This window comes from Coregonus lavaretus, assembly GCF_964263955.1.
Source record: "Coregonus lavaretus genome assembly, chromosome: 20".
Classification (NCBI taxonomy): domain Eukaryota; kingdom Metazoa; phylum Chordata; class Actinopteri; order Salmoniformes; family Salmonidae; genus Coregonus; species Coregonus lavaretus.
In genome coordinates, this window is record NC_140007.1 from 32,708,389 (window position 1) to 32,728,881 (window position 20,493).

At 42.3% G+C, this 20,493-nt stretch overlaps 1 protein-coding gene across 1 annotated transcript; it reads left to right on the forward strand.

Annotated features, from left to right (window-relative positions):
* Window positions 1-416: 416 nt before the first annotated feature.
* On the forward strand, window positions 417-19,083 carry LOC311147338 (cysteine/serine-rich nuclear protein 2-like). Its single transcript, XM_084184027.1, has 5 exons — window positions 417-1,076; window positions 2,964-3,136; window positions 3,422-3,684; window positions 3,956-4,252; window positions 16,375-19,083. The coding sequence occupies exons 2-5, from the start codon at window positions 2,977-2,979 to the stop codon at window positions 17,359-17,361; spliced, it is 1,707 nt and encodes a 568-aa protein (XP_084040153.1). The 5' UTR covers window positions 417-1,076; window positions 2,964-2,976; the 3' UTR covers window positions 17,362-19,083.
* The last annotated feature ends 1,410 nt before the right edge of the window (window positions 19,084-20,493 follow it).

A 20,493-nucleotide genomic window follows, 5' to 3' on the forward strand; every position in this document is an offset into this window, starting at 1 on the left:
CCCCATGCCAGAAATACTCCTATTCATACATAGTATTCTGTACATATGGTAAGCATGTTGGTTGCTATGGTAATTTAGCCTTTTTTGGTACGAGGGGGAACACCTAGAGAGGAATGTGTGAAATATAAGGCATATGTTTCTAACTCCAAAACTATGATTTAAAATATAATCAAGTCATTCGTGTAATCTAAAATTGTGGTATTGCTTATCATTATTAGAAAAATAATTATTTAAAACATTTGTATGTAACGCATGATCGTAAAGAACGGACAAAGAGATCATTAGGACTACACTTCCCAGGATACGTGGCGCATGGTATGTTTGTGACGTCACAATGAGTGTATATATAGCTACACTGTAGCGTTCTTTACTCTATTGTTACATTTTAACAAACCGGGGCAGAGGCGAGGAAAAGGAGGACGTCAATCCGGCTAAAATTCTGTAACATTTTGACATTACTGTACCAAACAAGGCGAGGAGGATAACGGCCATTATACTTGAAGAAAAACGACATTAGGCCAATTGAAACCGCCCTTGCAAAGAGTGGATAAACGAATACAGATGTCAGCGGATTGCTCTTCCAATGCAAGCATTTGAAGGCTCAAACCTGGAAGATAAGGCATCCGGCAGTTAGCTTATTATTATTTTTATTAATTTTTTGCAATTCAGCAGAAAAGGATGTCAGTAGCCTAATACATTTAAACTAAACTTGACGTCCTTCTTTCCTACGGTCTGCCCCGGCTATACAGGGTTGTTACGTCAAAGTTACATGGAACATGCACTCCTGGAAGCGACCATAAAATACGTTTCCTTTATGTAGTCCAATATCTGCTTGAAGCCGGTGTAGCCTACTAATGCAGAAATAGTGAAACGAACTGACAATCACAGAAATAAGCATTCATACTGAACAAATTAACAACAGGTTTACTTAAAAAATAGCCAAACGTTACATGTCTGGAAAAAATAATAGGCAAAAATCTAAATAGGGCGTTACAAGATCCATGAACAATCCGCCGTGAATGAAAGGAACGTTCAGCAGTTGATCGGGAGAAGAGAGGGTCCTTTTTCTGCTGAAGGTAAGGAAGGCACTTGGGGGTTTAACGTTTCATGAGCCTGGGCAGTTTGCCATTGTGTGTTAGTCAAGGGGGTGACATAGTATGCTACAGAGACGGGGTCGGTAGAGGCTCCTATGTCTGATAATTAGATTTAGCTACATTATTTCCTACTGCACCCAGTCTGTCGATCGTCACTCCATTTACGAAATATAGATCGTTGTCGTTTGAGGCATTCAAGAGACTTTGTAAGGTTTATTATCAGCACGTAGTAGACTGCGTAGCTTTAGGACGCTCCTACAAATTATATTGCACGCAGTCAGGAATTTTGGAAACAAGGCACAGTCTCACAGTTTCAGTAGTAGCCTACCAAACAATGTGCCTATAGGCTAGTCTTCTTTTACTCTATTATAATTATAGAAGATTGAGTCTAGCCTATGTAGATTATTGTCATTCCCATACTAGAATAGTGTATGCTACTCTAATTTGGTTCAATTGAATTAGGTCATCATCATAAGATGTGTGTCATTGAGGTTTTTCTGATAGCCATTACTGCAACCTGGTGGTTTAATGCCTGGCTAAATGATGTACAGATGTATCTAACAGCCTTTTGCTTTATTAGGCATCCCAGCTCACAGTATGAAAACCAAGGCCTGATACATTGTCCTTTGTATGTAGTAGGCTAGTCATTAACTGATGTTGGCTGTCTGGCCACCCTCTTGGTTGTGATGAAGCTGCATGGTTGTAATTGTATCAGTCAAATCTTTTTGTGACATGTAGGTGGGGGGGAAATACAACTTTTTGCAATAACCACAGATTGTTTTGTGTAGGAGATTGGTGCTGCCTCCTGAAAGGTAATTCTGTAACAAGGGTAATACATAAAGTGCATAATGCATATAATAATTTTCCACTGTAAAAGACAAATGGAGACAGATTTACTTGCAATGCAATCTCTATATGTACTAATGAATAGGCTAGATTCCACTGAAACTTCAACAGAGAAATGATATGTTGCAGTCCCACATTTTCCATAGGGCCATAAAATCACATTTGATTCTGAGGGTTGGTTTTAATCTCATGGGATGGGACGCTATTTATATGACAGTGAAGATCATTGAATCCATGAAAGGGGCACAAAGATGTATAGAGGGAGTCTATTCAAATGTCTCAGCATGGCCTTATTTGACCCTCTGGTGTTGCCAGAGCCGCCTCCTGTCCCTGGCATCCAAATCCCCCGCTATTGAAGGGGCCCGGCCAATGTTATGTTTTTATAGGAAAAGCTAAAGGGACGTAGGGCTACCTATCTAGAGAACAGCTAGTTGCTCTTTCCGTTCATGTAAACCCCTAGCTAGCTGCTTTCCTAGTTGCCATGGTGACGTTTTCCAGATTCAATGATTTGGGAGCAGGATTTTCATGAGAGAGGGAGTGATGAGGTAAGAATACAGATGAAAGGAGAGTGAGACTATACCGAGAAGCTGATTTCACCCCGTTGTGGTATCAGGAATCGATCCACGGCCCAGAGACGTGCTCAGGGGATTCTTCTTAATCTACTGTAGGCTACTTAGAATGTACTTACAACCTTGCCGATCCAGATTTGATTTAATTAATACATGTTTATAAACAGTTACAGTGGGATAATATAATATTTTGTTATTCAGATAGCCCCATAGGATATATGTATTATTACTATGCCTACTGTCTAATTCTCAAATGCCTTGGCTTGATGAAAGTCTTATTTGTTATTTCCGTAAAAAAGATTATAGATATGCCTCTCTGACCTTCACTATTGTATTCATTAAGTCCTTCCAATTGTGTACCTACGCATGTGCCAGACTGATAATCTCTCTCTGTCTGTGACGACTGCCGACTGCTTGTCTCTGACCATAAGTTTGTCTGTCTCTCCACGTTCAGACGCCAAGTTTCCATGGAGGCAGTTTCATCTCTCAGCCTCAAGCGAAGATTCGAGGAGGTGGACAGTGGCTCTCCATACTCTACGCCCAAGGACTCAGACGATGACATTTCCAGCAGTGACAGCGCTGACAGCTGTGATAGCCTCAACCCCCCCTCCAGCACTGCACTCATACGTAAGGGTTAGGATACGGTAGAACCGGCATTACTTGTTGGCTAATGTACTCACCAAATAGACTGATGCATGTAGGGCAACTGACTGCACTAGGCAAATAGTCAGCGAAATGAAAAGATAATTTCAAGTCCATCTAAAAATAGGCTAGGTTTTAAAGTGAATGATGGATTATTACTCTATAATAACCCTTATACTATCTGTGGTTATAACCAGTTTATGGAAACTGTTCATCCACCCTTACCCTTTTCTCTTCACTGCTCTTTTCTCCTCCTCCTTCCCTACCCAGCGACCTCCATCCTAAGACGGCACAAGCCCTCTCCAGGTCGGAAGCGGGTGCGGTTTGATGTGGTGACGGTGTACTACTTCCCCAGGCGGCAGGGCTTCACCAGCGTGCCCAGCCAGGGAGGCAGTTCCCTGGGCATGGCTCGCCACCACTGCTCCATCCGCCGCTACACCTTGGGAGAGTTCGCCTGCGAGCAGGAGACCAGTCACCGCCACGCCGTGCGCCAACACCTCCGCCAAGAGAAGCTCAACGCTCGCAAGATGAAGGTGAGGTCAAACATTGATATTATAGTTACGTTTTGAAGGACCTCCTTGGGTTTAAATGAGAAATCCCTGTTCAGATTATAATCATAATTGGTATGCAGGCACACTTAACTCGACAATTGCATAAATCATGTATTGATATCAATGGAAGATTTGCACTAAAACTTGAGTTATGTGCATGCATCCCCAGTCAGAATTCCACCCTTAGTGAGCAATGTAGGTCTGATTGTTTCTCTTAATGTTCTGTGTGTCTATTTCACCCCATCATCTCCAGCTGACGCGTAACGGTACGGTGGAGTGTGCCCAGGCTGACCTGCTGACCCTCGACGACGTGTCAGACGATGACCTGGATGTAGAGGGGGTGGAGGTGGACGACTGCTTCTTCCTGCAGCCGCTGCCCACCAAGCGGCGCCGGGCGCTCCTCAGGGCTTCTGGTAACGCCCGCATAGATGCCCGGGAGAAGGCTGAGCTACGGACCATCAGGCTGTCCAGGGAGGAGTGTGGCTGCGACTGCCGCTTCTACTGTGACCCCCGCCACTGTGGCTGCAGCCAGGCTGGCATCAAGTGCCAGGTGTGTGTGTATGATGTAATGTGTTTGTGCGCTCAGTACAGATTAGGGTTGAATATTTTCCCAGTATTTGACAAATGTTCCATCCCGAAAATAAATCACTTTTCTCCTGGGTAATTTTAAAGCATATAAATATTTCTGGATTTGATTAGAGCTTTGATCAACATAAAAATTCAAGCCTGATGCTACATGAGCCATATATTAAATACATTTTATGAGCCCTATTTTAAATACATTTTATGAGACCAAGCCCAAAAATGCCCAAATGATTGTGCCGTTAACCAATACATAGCCTATGATATGCCCTATAGGCTACCGCACATTACGCATGAGTCAGAAAAACATAAAAGCCCATAGATGTAGTGATGCACTCTTGGGTAAATAAATGAAACATGCTCCAGGAGGCTAATCTATTTGAGTTTGGACTGTATTACTGTACTGTATTGTATTATAATGTATTATATGGACTGGAATTACGCACCTCCTTCAAACCATGAAGCTGGGAGAGAACATGCGATGCTGGTGCAGGACATGTGTCCTACAAAGGTACAATAGGCCCTTTTCACGTGACGTCAGACAACTTCCGTTCTGCCGCGATGCAGGTTATGTTTACATCCGGTGTCGCTTAGGAACGTTTAGCTAGTAGCACATCATTATGGAGTTCACCCAGTCCCTTTCACATCTGCCACCAATACGACTTAACGACGTAGAACGACTTGCTGACAAGTGGTCCCTTACTTCAAGATCGAAGCTTGATAAAGGCTACATTATTGGATTACAGTAGTATTACGTTTAACGCTGTCTACCTATCCTTACCCCAATCATTCCAGTGGAATCTAGACGGCACTGATCCCTGTTTAATACGGATCCGTCCACTGGCCGATGTGTATCTATCCTCAGGGGGAAAGTGCTGACTGCAAACAAAGGTGCTCCCACGAAGAATCTTAAAACTTGGTCCCTCATCTCTCCTGATCGCCCTCACCCAACGGGCACGTATTTCTCCATCAACAGGGAAATCGTGAAAACTCAGATACGGGAATTTCTGTTTGTTGTTTGAACAAAATGGTACACTGCAATAGCATCTTCTCGAAGATTGTGCCATGCTTCGGTGTTGGATGGGATACTGTTGCGATACAGACACCGGGAGAAAAGAAACAGCTAAATTAACATTCAGCTTTGACCAGGAATCAATATTTATCTAGCTATCATGCACAACAGTATTTGAATAGGTGAGTTACTATACATTCATGAATAAACTAACTGCCTAACAAAGGGTTAGATAGCTAGCTAAGTAAACTTGTTACATTACAGCCAGGCAGCAATGTAACGCTACCTTTTAACGTTATCGGTATCTGGTACTAAGTTGTTGTTAGCTAACGTTAGCCCACTTTTAAGTAACTAAGGCAGTGAACAATTATGAATTAACAATAACGTTAGCAAGTTACAAACCATTGCATATACGTAAACATTATTACTCTTAACTTTACTAATTTAACTTAAACGTACCTTTTGGAATTTCTTCAAGTAGCTAGCTTGCTAGTTAGTGGTCAACAGTTGTATTTTCGTTGAGAAGTCTCAGGTTACGGGCGAACGGAAGTGAAGTTAACCTGCTACGCGGAAAGGCGGAAGTTAGATGACGTCATCGTGAAAAGGGCCTATTATAGGCTAGCGAATTTGATTTTAATTTGGAAATATAATAGGGCCTATTTTAAATTTTTATAATTAGTAGGCTGATGTATATACAGTGGCTTGCGAAAGTATTCACCCCCCTTGGCATTTTTCCTATTTTGTTGCCTTACAACCTGGAATTAAAATGGGGTTTGTATCATTTGATTTACACAACATGCCTACCACTTTGAATATGCAAAATATTTCTTATTGTGAAACAAACAAGAAATAAGACAAAAAAACAGAAAACATGAGCGTGCATAACTATTCACCCCCCCCAAAGTCAATACTTTGTAGAGGAACCTTTTGCAGCAATTACAGCTGCAAGTATCTTGGGGTATGTCTCTATAAGCTTAGCACATCTATCCACTGGGATTTTTTCCCATTCTTCAAGGCAAAACTGCTCCAGCTCCTTCAAGTTGGATGGGTTCCGCTGGTGTACAGTAATCTTTAAGTCATTCCACAGATTCTCAATTGGATTGAGGTCTGGGCTTTGACTAAACCATTCCAAGACATGTAAATGTTTCCCCTTAAACCACTCGAGTGTTGCTTTAGCAGTATGCTTAGGGTCATTGTCCTGCTGGAAGGTGAACCTCCGTCCTAGTCTCAAATCTCTGGAAGACTGAAACAGGTTTCCCTCAAGAATTCCCTGTATTTAGCGCCATCCATCATTCCTTCAATTCTGACCAGTTTCCCAGTCCCTGCCGATGAAAAACATCCCCACAGCATAATGCTGCCACCACCATGCTTCATTGTAGGGATGGTGTTCTCGGGGTGATGAGAGATGTTGGGTTTGCGCCAGACATAGCGTTTTCCTTGATGGCCAAAAAGCTAAATTTTAGTCTCATCTGACCAGAGTACCTTCTTCCATATGTTTGGGGAGTCTCCCACATGCCTTTTGGCAAACACCAAACGTGTTTGCTTATTTCTTTCTTAAGCAATGGCTTTTTTCTGGCCACTCTTCCGTAAAGCCCAGCACTGTGGAGTGTATGGCTTAAAGTGGTCCTATGGACAGATACTCCAATCTCCGCTGTGGAGCTTTGCAGCTCCTTCAGGGTTATCTTTGGTCTCTTTGTTGCATCTCTGATAAATGCCCTCCTTGCCTGGTCTGGGAGTTTTGATGGGTGGCCCTCTCTTGGCAGGTTTGTTGTGGTGCCATATTCTTTCCATTTTTTAATAATGGATTTAATGGTGCTCCGTGGGATGTTCAAAGTTTCTGATATTTTTTTATAACCCAACCCTGATCTGTACTTCTCCACAACTTTGTTCCTGACCTTGGTCTTCATGGTGCCGCTTGCGTGGTGGTGCCCCTTGCTTAGTGGTGTTGCAGACTCTGGGGCCTTTCAGAACAGGTGTATATATATACTGAGATCATGTGACAGATCATGTGACACTTAGATTCCATACAAGTGGACTTTATTTAACAATTTATGTGACTTCTGAAGGTAATTGGTTGCACCAGATCTTATTTAGGGGCTTCATAGCAAAGGGGATGAATACATACAGTGGGGAAAAAAAGTATTTAGACAGCCACCAATTGTGCAAGTTCTCCCACTTAAAAAGATGAGAGAGGCCTGTAATTTTCATCATAGGTACACGTCAACTATGACAGACAAATTCAGATTTTGTTTCTCCAGAAAATCACATTGTAGGATTTTTAATGAATTTATTTGCAAATTATGGTGGAAAATAAGTATTTGGTCACCTACAAACAAGCAAGATTTCTGGCTCTCACAGACCTGTAACTTCTTCTTTAAGAGGCTCCTCTGTCCTCCACTCGTTACCTGTATTAATGGCACCCGTTTGAACTTGTTATCAGTATAAAAGACACCTGTCCACACCAGGCTGGGAAGGCTGAATCTGCAATAGGTAAGCAGCTTGGTTTGAAGAAATCAACTGTGGGAGCAATTATTAGGAAATGGAAGACATACAAGACCACTGATAATCTCCCTCGATCTGGGGCTCCATGCAAGATCTCACCCCGTGGGGTCAAAATGATCACAAGAACGGTGAGCAAAAATCCCAGAACCACACGGGGGGACCTAGTGTATGACCTGCAGAGAGCTGGGACCAAAGTAACAAAGCCTACCATCAGTAACACACTACGCCGCCAGGTACTCAAATCCTGCAGTGCCAGACGTGTCCCCCTGCTTAAGCCAGTACATGTCCAGGCCCGTCTGAAGTTTGCTATAGTGCATTTGGATGATCCAGAAGAGGATTGGGAGAATGTCATCTGGTCAGATGAAACCAAAATAGAACTTTTTGGCAAAAACTCAACTCGTCGTGTTTGGAAGACAAAGAATGCTGAGTTGCATCCAAAGAACACCATACCTACTGTGAAGCATGGGGGTGGAAACATCATGCTTTGGGGCTGTTTTTCTGCAAAGGGACCAGGACGACTGATCCGTGTAAAGGAAAGAATGAATGGGGCCATGTATCGTGAGATTTTGAGTGAAAACCTCCTTCCATCAGCAAGGGCATTGAAGATGAAACGTGGCTGGGTCTTTCAGCATGACAATGATCCCAAACACACCGCCCGGGCAACGAAGGAGTGGCTTCGTAAGAAGCATTTCAAGGTCCTGGAGTGGCCTAGCCAGTCTCCAGATCTCAACCCCATAGAAAATCTTTGGAGGGAGTTGAAAGTCCGTGTTGCCCAGCGACAGCCCCAAAACATCACTGCTCTAGAGGAGATCTGCATGGAGGAATGGGCCAAAATACCAGCAACAGTGTGTGAAAACCTTGTGAAGACTTACAGAAAACGTTTGACCTGTGTCATTGCCAACAAAGTGTATATAACAAAGTATTGAGAAACTTTTGTTATTGACCAAATACTTATTTTCCACCATAATTTGCAAATAAATTCATAAAAAATCCTACAATGTGAATTTCTGGGATTTTTTTCCACATTTTGTCTGTCATAGTTGACGTGTACCTATGATGAAAATTACAGGCCTCTCATCTTTTTAAGTGGGAGAACTTGCACAATTGGTGGCTGACTAAATACTTTTTTTTTCCCACTGTATGCACGCACCACTTTTCCGTTATTTATTTTTTCGATTCTTTTGAAACAAGTTGTTTTTTTCATTACACTTCACCAATTTGGATTATTTTGTGTATGTCCATTACATGAAATCCAAATAAAAATCCATTTAAATTACAGGTTGTATTGCAACAAAATAGGAAAAATGCCAAGGGGGATGAATACTTTTGCAAGGCACTGTATACCTTTTATAATATTTCCCCCACTGTAGTGCGACGTGCGAATAGCCTGCCTACCTCTCTTTATTGTTGCTTTATTCCTTCCTCGCTTTCAACAGTTAAATGAAATACAGTACGTTTCGTTGTCCTTATCTTCATCATTGTCATGACATGCTTGGAAAATATAGGACTAGAATAAGATGCAGACAGATTTCACTTCTCTTCATGTAGATTGAATTGTTATGGTTCTGAACAAATAACTCTTCTTTCAAACTCCCCATTAGTTATTGGCTGCTGTATTTAACATTCAGCAAGCAAGTGCTTGCATCCCTCTTCAAATAGTCTATTAGTATAAGAAATTATTTTGACAAAATCCTGCAAGCTTATCTTGTGTAGCTTTTCCTGGGACTCCAAGAGCTAAGGAGCGTTTTTCTATTAAGGAGAGAGCCAGCGGAGCACGGGTGCATATTGCGCAAGACACAGATGCTATAAGTTAGAAGCTTATGCATAACCCATCATTCAATATCTAAATTTAAGGCTAATACTGCCTGAAAGAGGAAGACTAGGACATTTACTGTATATACAGTGCATTCGGAAAGTATTCAGACCCCCTGACTTTATCCACATTTTGTTATGTTACAGCCTTATTCTAAAATGGATTAAGTAAATAGAAATCCTCATCAATCTACACACAATACCCCATAATGACAATGCAAAAACAGGTTTTTCGAAATGTTTGCAAATGTATAAAAAAATATTTACATACAGTAAGTATTCAGACTCTTTGCTATGAGACTCGAAATTGAGCTCAGGTGCATCCTGTTTCCATTGATCATCCTTGAGATGTTTCTACAAATATATTGGAGTCCACCTATGGTAAATTCTATTGATTGAACATGATTTGGAAAGGCTAACACCTGTCTATATAAGGTCCCACAGTTGACAGTGCATGTCAGAGCAAAAACTAAGCCATGAGGTCGAAGGAATTGTCCGTACAGCTCAGAGACAGGATTGTGTCGAGGCACATATCTGGGGAAGTGTACCAAAAAATGTATACCACATTGAAGGTCCCCAAGAACACAGTGACCTCCGTCATTCTTAAATGGAAGAAGTTTGGAACCACCAAGACTCTTCCTAGAGCTGGCCGCCCGGCCAAACTGAGCAATCGGGGGAGAAGACCCTTGGTCAAGGAGGTGACCAATAACCCGATGGTCACTCTGAGATGGGAGAACCTTTCAGAAGGACAACCATCTCTGTAGCACTCCACCAAGCAGGCCTTTATGGTACAGTGGCCAGAAGGAAGCCACTCCTCAGTAAAAGGCACATGACTGCCTGCTTGGAGTTTGCCAAAAGGCAGCTAAAGACTCTCAGACCATGATAAACAAGATTCTCTGGTCTGATGAAACCAAGATTTAACTATTTGGCCTGAATGCCAAGCATCACGTCTGGAGGAAACCTGGCACCATCCCTACGGTGAAGCATGGTGGTGGCAGCATCATGCTGTGGGGATGTTTTTCAGCGGCAGGGACTGGGAGACTAGTCAGGATCGAGGGAAAGATGAACGGAGCAAAGTACAGAGAGATCCTTGATGAAAACCTGCTCCAGAGCGCTCAGGACCTCATACTGGGGCGAAGGTTCACCTTCCAACAGGACAACGACCCTAAGCACACAGCCAAGACATCACTGGAGTGGCTTAGTGACAAGTCTCTGATTGTCCTTGAGTGGCCCAGCCAGAGCCTGGGCTTGAACCCGATCGAACATCTCTGGAGAGACCTGACAATAGCTTTGCGGTGACTCTCCCCATCCAACCTGACAGAGCTTGAGAGGATCTGCAGAGAAGAATGGGAGAAACTCCCCAAATACAGGTGTGCCAAGTTTGTAGTGTCATACCCAGGAAGATCGAGGCTGTAATCGCTGCCAAAGGTGCTTCAACAAAGTATTGAGTAAAGGGTCTGAATACTTATGTAAATGTGATATTAAATTTTTTATTTTTAATAAAATCTGCAAAGATTGCTATAAACCTGTTTTTGCTTTGTCATTATGGGGTATTGTGTGTAGATTGATGAGGAAAACAATTTGTTTATTCCATTTTAGAATAAGGATGTAACGTAACAAAATGTGGAAAAAGTCATTGGGTCTGAATACTTTCCGAATGCACTGTATATATTTATATACAGTACCAGTCAAAAGTTTGGACACACCTACTCATTCAAGGGTTTTTCTTAATTTTTACTATTTTGTACATTGTAGAATAAGAGTGAAGACATCAAACCTATGAAATAACAAATATGGACTCATGTAGTAACCAAAAGAGTGTTAAACAAATTAAAATATATTTTATATTTGAGATTCTTCAAATAGCCACCCTTTGCCTTGATGACAGCTTTGCACACTCTTGGCATTCTCTCAACCAGCTTCACCTGGAATGCTTTTCCAACAGTCTTGAAGGAGTTCCCACATATGCTGAGCACTTATTGGCTGCTTTTCCTTCACTCTGCCGTCCGACTCATCCCAAACCATCTCAATTGGGTTGAGGTCGGGGGATTGTGGAGGCCAGGTCATCTGATGCAGCACTCCAGACCAAAGGACAGATTTCCACCGGTCTAATGTCCATTGCGCGTGTTTCTTGGCCCAAGCAGGTCTCTTCTTCTTATTGGTGTCCTTTGTAGTGGTTTCTTTGCAGCAATTCGATCATGAAGGCCTGATTCACACAGTCCCCTCTGAACAGTTGATGTTGTGATGTGTCTGGGACTTGAACTCTATGAAGCATGTATTGGGGCTGCAATTTCTGAGGCTGGTCACTCTAATGAACTTATCCTCTGCAGCAGAGGTAACTCTGGGTCTTCCATTCCTGTGGCGGTCCTCATGAGAGCCAGTTTCATCATAGCGCTTGATGGTTTTTGCGACTGCACTTTAAGAAACTTTCAAAGTTCTTGAAATTTTCCGTACTGACTGACCTTCATGTCTTGTAATGATGGACTGTCGTTTCTCTTTGCTTATTTGAGCTGTTCTTGCCATAATATGGACTTGGTCTTTTACCAAATAGGGCTATCTTCTGAATACCTTGTCACAACACAACTGATTGGCTCAAACACGTTAAGAAGGAAATAAATTCCATAAATTAACTTTTAAGAAGGCACACCTGTTAATTTAAATGTATTCCAGGTGACTACCTCATGAAGCTGGTTGAGAGAATGCCAAGAGTGTGCAAAGCTGTCATCAAGGCAAAGGGTGGCTATTTGAAGAATCTCAAATATAAAATACAGTGGGGAGAACAAGTATTTGATACACTGCCGATTTTGCCGGCTTTCCTACTTACAAAGCATGTAGAGGTCTGTAATTTTTATCATAGGTACACTTCAACTGTGAGAGACGGAATCTAAAACAAAAATCCAGAAAATCACATTGTATGATTTTTAAGTAATTAATTTGCATGTTATTGCATGACATAAGTATTTGATACATCAGAAAAGCAGAACTTAATATTTGGTACAGAAACCTTTGTTTGCAATTACAGAGATCATACGTTTCCTGTAGGTCTTGACCAAGTTTGCACACACTGCAGCAGGGATTTTGGCCCACTCCTCCATACAGACCTTCTCCAGATCCTTCAGGTTTCGGGGCTGTCGCTGGGCAATACGGACTTTCAGCTCCCTCCAAAGATTTTCTATTGGGTTCAGGTCTGGAGACTGGCTAGGCCACTCCAGGACCTTGAGATGCTTCTTACGGAGCCACTCCTTAGTTGCCCTGGCTGTGTGTTTCGGGTCGTTGTCATGCTGGAAGACCCAGCCATGACCCATCTTCAATGCTCTTATTGAGGGAAGGAGGTTGTTGGCCAAGATCTCGCGATACATGGCCCCATCCATCCTCCCCTCAATACGGTGCAGTCGTCCTGTCCCCTTTGCAGAAAAGCATCCCCAAAGAATGATGTTTCCCCTTCCATGCTTCACGGTTGGGATGGTGTTCTTGGGGTTGTACTCATCCTTCTTCTTCCTCCAAACACGGCGAGTGGAGTTTAGACCAAAAAGCTCTATTTTTGTCTCATCAGACCACATGACCTTCTCCCATTCCTCCTCTGGATCATCCAGATGGTCATTGGCAAACTTCAGACGGGCCTGGACATGCGCTGGCTTGAGCAGGGGGACCTTGCTTGCGCTGCAGGATTTTAATCCATGACGGCGTAGTGTGTTACTAATGGTTTTCTTTGGGACTGTGGTCCCAGCTCTCTTCAGGTCATTGACCAGGTCCTGCCGTGTAGTTCTAGGCTGATCCCTCACCTTCCTCATGATCATTGATGCCCCACAAGGTGAGATCTTGCATGGAGCCCCAGACCGAGTCGATTGACCGTCATCTTGAACTTCTTCCATTTTCTAATAATTGCGCCAACAATTGTTGCATTCTCACCAAGCTGCTTGTCTATTGTCCTGTAGCCCATCCCAGCCTTGTGCAGGTCTACAATTTTATCCCTGATGTCCTTACACAGCTCTCTGGTCTTGGCCATTGTGGAGAGGTTGGAGTCTGTTTGATTGAGTGTGTGGACAGGTGTCTTTTATACAGGTAACGAGTTCAAACAGGTGCAGTTAATACAGGTAATGAGTGGAGAACAGGAGGGCTTCTTAAAGAAAAACTAACAGGTCTGTGAGAGCTGGAATTCTTACTGGTTGGTAGGTGATCAAATACTTATGTCATGCAATAAAACGCAAATTAATTACTTAAAAATCATACAATGTGATTTTCTGGATTTTTGTTTTAGATTCCGTCTCTCACAGTTGAAGTGTAACTATGATAACAATGACAGACCTCTACATGCTTTGTAAGTAGGAAAACCTGCAAAATCGGCAGTGTATCAAATACTTGTTCTCCCCACTGTATGTATTTTTTGGTTACTACATGATTCCATGTGTGTTATTTCATAGTTTTGATGTCTTCACTATTATTCTACAATGTAAAAATAAAGAAAAACCCTTGAATGAGTAGGTGTGTCCAAACTTTTGACTGGTAGTGTATACAGTTGAAGTCGGAAGTTTACATACACTTAGGTTGGAGTCAATGAAACTAGTTTTTCAACCACTCCACAAATATCTTCTTAACAAACTATAGTTTTGGCAAGTCGGTTAGGACATCTACTTTGTGAATGACACAAGTAATCTTTCCAACAATTGTTTACAGACAGATTATTTCACTTATAATTCACTGTATCACAATTCCAGTGGGTCAGAAGTTTACATACGCTAAGTTGACTGTGCCTTTAAACAGCTTGGAAAATTCCAGAAAATGATGTCATGGCTTTAGAAGCTTCTGATAGGCTAATTGACATCATTTGAGTCAATTGGAGGTGTACCTGTGGATGTATTTCAAGGCCTACCTTCAAACTCAGTGCCTCTTTGCTTGACATAATGGGAAAATCAAAAGAAATCAGCCAAGACCTCAGAAACAAATGTGTAGACCTCCACAAGTCTGGTTCATCCTTGGTAGCAATTTCCAAACGCCTGAAGGTACCACGTTCATCTGTACAAACAATAGTACGCAAGTATAAACACCATAGGACCACGCAGCCGTCATACCGCTCAGGAAGGAGACGCGTTCTGTCTCCTAGAGATTAAGGTACTTTGGTGCGAAAAGTGCAAATCAATCCCAGAACGACAGCAAAGGACCTTGTAAAGATGCTGGAGCAAACAGGTACAAACGTTTCTATATCCACAGTAAAACAAGTCCTATATCGACATAACCTGAAAGGCTGCTCAGCAAGGAAGAAGCCACTGCTCCAAAACCACCATTAAAAAGCCAGACTACGGTTTCCAACTGCACATGGCGACAAAGATCGTACTTTTTGGAGAAATGTCCTCTGGTCTGATGAAACAAAAATAGAACTGTTTGGCCGTAATGACCATCGTTATGTTTGGAGGCAAAAGGGGGTTGCTTGCAAGCCGAAGAACACCATCCCAACCGTGAAGCACGGGGGTGGCAGCATCATGCTGTGGGGGTGCTTTGCTGCAGGATTGACTGGTGCACTTCACAAAATAGAGGAAGGAAATTTATGTGGATATATTGAAGCAACATCTAAAGACATCAGTCAGGAAGTTAAAGCTTGGTCGCAATTGGGTCTTCCAAATGGACAATGACCCCAAGCATACTTCCAAAGTTGTGGCAAAATGGCTTAAGGACAACAAAGTCAAGGTATTGGAGTGGCCATCACAAAGCCCTGACCTCAATCCTATAGAACATTTGTGGGCAGAACTGAAAAAGAGTGTGCCCGCAAGGAGGCCTACAAACCTGACTCAGATGCACCAGCTCTGTCATGAGGAATGGGCCAAAATTCACCCAACTTATTGTGGGAAGCTTGTGGAAGGCTACCCGAAACGTTTGACCCAAGTTAAACAATTTAAAGGAAATGCTACCAAATACTAATTGAGAGTATGTAAACTTCTGACCCACTGGGAATGTGATGAAATAAATAAAAGCTGAAATAAATCATTCTCTCTATTATTATTCTGACATTTCATATTCTTAAAATAAAGTGGTGATCCTAACTGACCTAAAACAGGGAAGTTTTACTAGGATTTAATGTCAGGAATTGTGAAAAACTGAGTTTAAATGTATTTGGCTAAGGTGTATGTAAACTTCCGACTTCAACTGTGTATATTATACATATAAATCTTGAACAGGTTGATCTATTTTGAATGCAATTTGAATGGACTTGATAGAGAGAGAGAAAGACTGCGAGCGACTGCGAGACCGTGCTCGCAATGATATTTGAGTGATAGGCTGTTTTAAAACTCTGCAGCTGCAATAAAAAAAAATCATCTTTACAATTAAAAAATAAGATGCCCCGAAAGCCAGATGGAGATGTGTAAATTAGACACGCATTCAGTCCTTATATTACTGTAGCATAGGCTATGCTGCAGCAAATGTAGGCCTACGCTACCTGTCACAAAATTTTTTTTACCATGATGAGATGATACATGCATTGTGAACTGCGCTCCATACTGAGATGCGCTGTCTGTCTCCACCTAGAGCGTTGATGATTGATCATGCAGAGAGAAGGCTGTAGAGAAGCCATATTTAGACATTTAACAGTTCCATTTCACATCATGCTGTTCATAGAAATCATTTATTATAATTTACTGGTTTCTCACAGTTATGGGCGGGAAATCTTGGTATTCCGGTTCCCGCTATTCAACCCTAGTACTGCCTTTTACTGAATATTTTATAACTGCGTGTATTCTCTCTCTTTATTTCCACATATGTTCTCTTTCCAGGTGGACAGGATGTCTTTCCCCTGTGGCTGCTCTCGGGATGGCTGTAGGAACTCGGCGGGCCGCATCGAGTTCAATCCGCTGCGCGTACGAACACACTACCTGCACACCATCATGAAGCTGGACCTGGAGAAGGGGAGGCTGCTGGGGCAGAGGGCAGGGCTTGGGGAGCAGTATGAAGAGTCTGACCCCTCCTCCACCAGGCCTCCCTCCCCAGACCTTCACCTGTCCACAGGGGCCCATGGCCTGGACTCTGAGTTAGAGGCAGAGGAGAGAGAGGTCCAGATGGTCCTAGAGGCTCGGGACCTCCTGACTGAGCAGGCCTGCCTGGAGCGGGAGAACGAAATCGCCGTGCTCCACCTGCAAAGTGCAGAGGAGCAGGAGAGGATGAGGGAGGAAGAGGAAGAGGAGGAGGTGCAGCGGGGCAGGGGGGGAGTAGGAAGCATGGGGGAGCAGTCTCTGTGCCTCCTACCTGGGGCCCTGCAGGGGGAGCTGTCTGGGGAGACAGGGGTGGGGGTCGGGATAGAGGGGGTCCCTATCTCCCTCCTCCAGGGCCCGTTCCCCACTGGGGCTACCCTGCTCTGCATCACAGAGAACCAGGAGGGAGATGGGGAGGGGGAAGGGGACAACCCCCATGGTGGCCTCAAAGATCCGGCCTCGTCCCTGCTCTACTACCAGTTAGGTCCCATGGAGAACGAGCCGTTTGAGGAGTCTCAGCCTGGGGAGGAGGAGGAGCAGGAGTGTGTGGATAAAGAACCAGAGGGAGGAGAGCAGCGAGAGAGGGATGAGCATAGAGGTATTACCTGCGGGCAGGTTGAGGGCGAGTTTTTGCCCCCGGTGGCTCTGTGCTCAGAGAATGGCTTGGGGGCTGAGGAGGCTAAGGAGGTACCATTCAGCCCCCAGCAGAGTACCTCAGAAGGGCAGTGTCAGGAAGTGGCCTGCCTGGCCACTGAAGGAGAGATATACCCACCACTGCCCCCTGAGGTTTAGTACTAGCACCTCTGCAGATGTTTTGCACAATAGCTTCATTTTGAGCTGAATAAAGCCTACACTACATGGATAGACAGTGTAGTTATCACAAATTAGTATGATGTTACAGGTTAGAATTCATAATAATAACCATCATTACTACAATAATCGATTTGGAAGAAATGAGCAGTTCCATTAAAGTAAAGTAAAGGAGGGGAAGTCATCCTGAAGGCAAACACAGCAGTTCCCCTGCAGCAGTACTGTCGGTTCAGTTGTATGTCAGTGAAATGCTCTTATTTTCACGGGGTGGAGATCATGGGACCTGTCCCAAATGGCACCCTTTTCCCTGTGTAGTGCACTACTTTTTCAAAAGTAGCGGACTATGTAGGGAATATGGTGCCATTTGGCAGCCTTGTTGGCCTTAACGAAATAAATGACTTCAGAAGCACACGTTTGTGTGGGAGGTGTAATTCAGTCATTGAGAACTACGTAGTGTTGTTTTCAGTTCCCGGCACCACAAAAAGACAATGTTTTTGTGTGATCGTTAACATTTGCTCTGGTCCTTGCCAAGGGAGCATTTCAGAATCATTCAGTGGATTCGATTGGCTTGATTAAAACAAGGAGTTGGGGTTAAGAAGAATATGTGCCCTTTTCTATACTGTAGACCGATACAATAAACAACAGTTGTGTGAGTATTTAGTGAACATTGTAAACGTCACGCTAGTCTGGTACACTTGTTACAACTGTTCAGCTGTAATCTGAAGCCAAATTAGGGCCACTGGTAGTATATATTCCCCCCTCCCCCTCTGACTGAGAATAGACCTAACAAACAATCCTGGATATACTTGTTTCTGGTGTACTGTATAAGAGTTTGCAATGGGCAAGGCAGAGCTGAAAGAGCTGCTTGTATGATCTATATGCACTTTGTGGTCAATTAGCATAGGCACAGGGTGATATGGGCCCCTTTCTGCATTGGGGCAAAATGGAAAAACATTTGTAAAAATCAGAAGGTTTGCACCGGCTTCTCTTTCTAAATAGTGTCTCTCCGGATATACATACCTTAGACCTCTCACGCAAGCACAGTTTATTTATTAAAAGACAGTTCACCTATAATAGTAACCATTACAATGTTAGAATTATATATTACACTTTGTCATTGTAAAATTGTGATGCTGTTGATATTGAGCGCAAGAAGTCTTTGTGATCTCTGTTTTTAGTTAGCATGTCAGATCATCGTACAGGTGGTCAGAGTCCACAGAATAGACCTCCCTTGTCTGTCACGTTTAAACCTCATATAATGAGTCTATAGGGGCAGAAATCTACACTGTAAATACAAATCTAGTTGTTTCAACTAATTATTATTAAGTAACTGGTTCCACAGCCTTTTTTTGTGTTTACTCTACTCTTTGTACCTACCTGAACCCCCAAAAATGTAACATACATAAAATTGTATGTTAAAAGCACACAGTGCTTTTAACATACAATGTTTTCAATTTACATATTTGACACAAGTTGAAATACATGATTTATATTGTGCATGTTTATTTATACAGTAATTAATATTCAACATGGTCTCAGCTGGGATTGAAACTTACAAGCTCTTGGTTCACAGCATTCCAATTGCTACACTTTGCACTTCAAAGTAAATCTCAGTTTGAATCTAAAAGTACACTCAAGAAAACGTGTATTTATCATAGTGATTATGGAGTAACATTAAAACAAGAGTAATATGCCCCACCAACATAAGACAAATATAAAAAAATATATAAAAAAATTGCTGAAATAAGTAAATTAAATCAATGATGAGAGAATAGTTAGATGAACTGATCATTTACATAGATATGGTGGTGTAGCAGGAAGATCGGATTGTCATGAGCCTAGAGGTTATGAGTTCAAGTCCCAGGTGAGGACATGTTGAATAATAATGTATTTATAAATGAACATGCATAATGTAATCATGTATGTCAAATATGTACATTGAAAACATTGTATGTTAAAAGCACTGTGTGTGTAACCAGTTGCACAGACTTTTTTAGTTAAGATGCCCAAATAATAATTTATAGTTGAATGAACATATGAGGGCTGAGCAAACACATCATTTTAAATTGACTGAATTTTTTTAGTTCAGGTTACACTTGGACCGAAAAGTTGAGTAAACTAAAAACGTCAGTTAACCAGTTACTGAGTAATAGTAATTTGAAACAACTAGATCGTTTTTTTACAGAGTAGGATTCTCTATGAAACACAGCTATTTTATGTCATAAGATGTCATTTAAAAAATATAATTTAAAGAGTCAAAAGAAACGGAAAGCCTAAGGTGTTTGAAGTAGTATTACAGAAATACAGAATGATGTAAGGAGGATATGACAATACCCAGATTGTAGTAGTTTTGTTGAGTGTGTATGTGTCTTCGTTGTTTGAGTGTGTGTGTGTGTGTGTGTGTGTTGGGGGCCTGGGGGGTGGGGCATGCATATGAGTAGTCATATTATTTCCTAAAAGGTGCTGTTCTTATAGGTTTACAATTTGAAAAATGTTCCTGCCGTTACACAAAATATACTTTTTAAGTACTAAGTATGTCTTGATGGACATTGAATCATGGACGTTTCTGATTGAAAGTTTGATCTGAAATCCACAGAAAATGCATTTTAATCAACCATTTCTGTGGTGAGGGAAGCATTACGTTATGCTCTCTGAGAGAATTTTGGAATGACATACTGTACATGTTGTCAGTATATGTAATTGCAATCCTATAACATTTCTTTTTATTTTAAATGTATTTTTATGGTGTCTGTTTGTACTGACCTGTACCGACTCATCATACATATTGTCTTCATCCTCTCCTTTAACTGACCATCTATTTTAAAGCTTGTTGCCATCTTGCCCAGTGCACCATGTACACTCTTAGAAAAAAAGGTGCTATCTAGAACCTGAAAGGGTTCTTCAGCTGTCCCCATAGGAGAACCCTTTGAATAACCCTTTTTGGTTCCATGTAGGGTCCTTTCCACAGAGGATTCTACATGGAACCCAAAAAGGCTCTACGTGGAACCAAAAAGGGTTCTCCTATGGGGACAGCCGAAGAGCCCTTTTGGAACCCTTTTTCTGTACTGTATATGGGCCTAACTAACACAGGATGAGATGCTGTGCATGAGGGGT

What these genes read in the sequence shown, in the direction of transcription:
- LOC311147338 (XM_084184027.1), top strand. Translation starts at nt 2,977, where the DNA reads ATGGAGGCAGTTTCATCTCTCAGCCTCAAGCGAAGATTCGAGGAGGTG. An exon ending in TCAACGCTCGCAAGATGAAG is followed by an intron (nt 3,685 to 3,955) that starts GTGAGGTCAAAC and finishes CATCATCTCCAG; the next exon opens with CTGACGCGTAACGGTACGGT. An exon ending in AGGCTGGCATCAAGTGCCAG is followed by an intron (nt 4,253 to 16,374) that starts GTGTGTGTGTAT and finishes TTCTCTTTCCAG; the next exon opens with GTGGACAGGATGTCTTTCCC.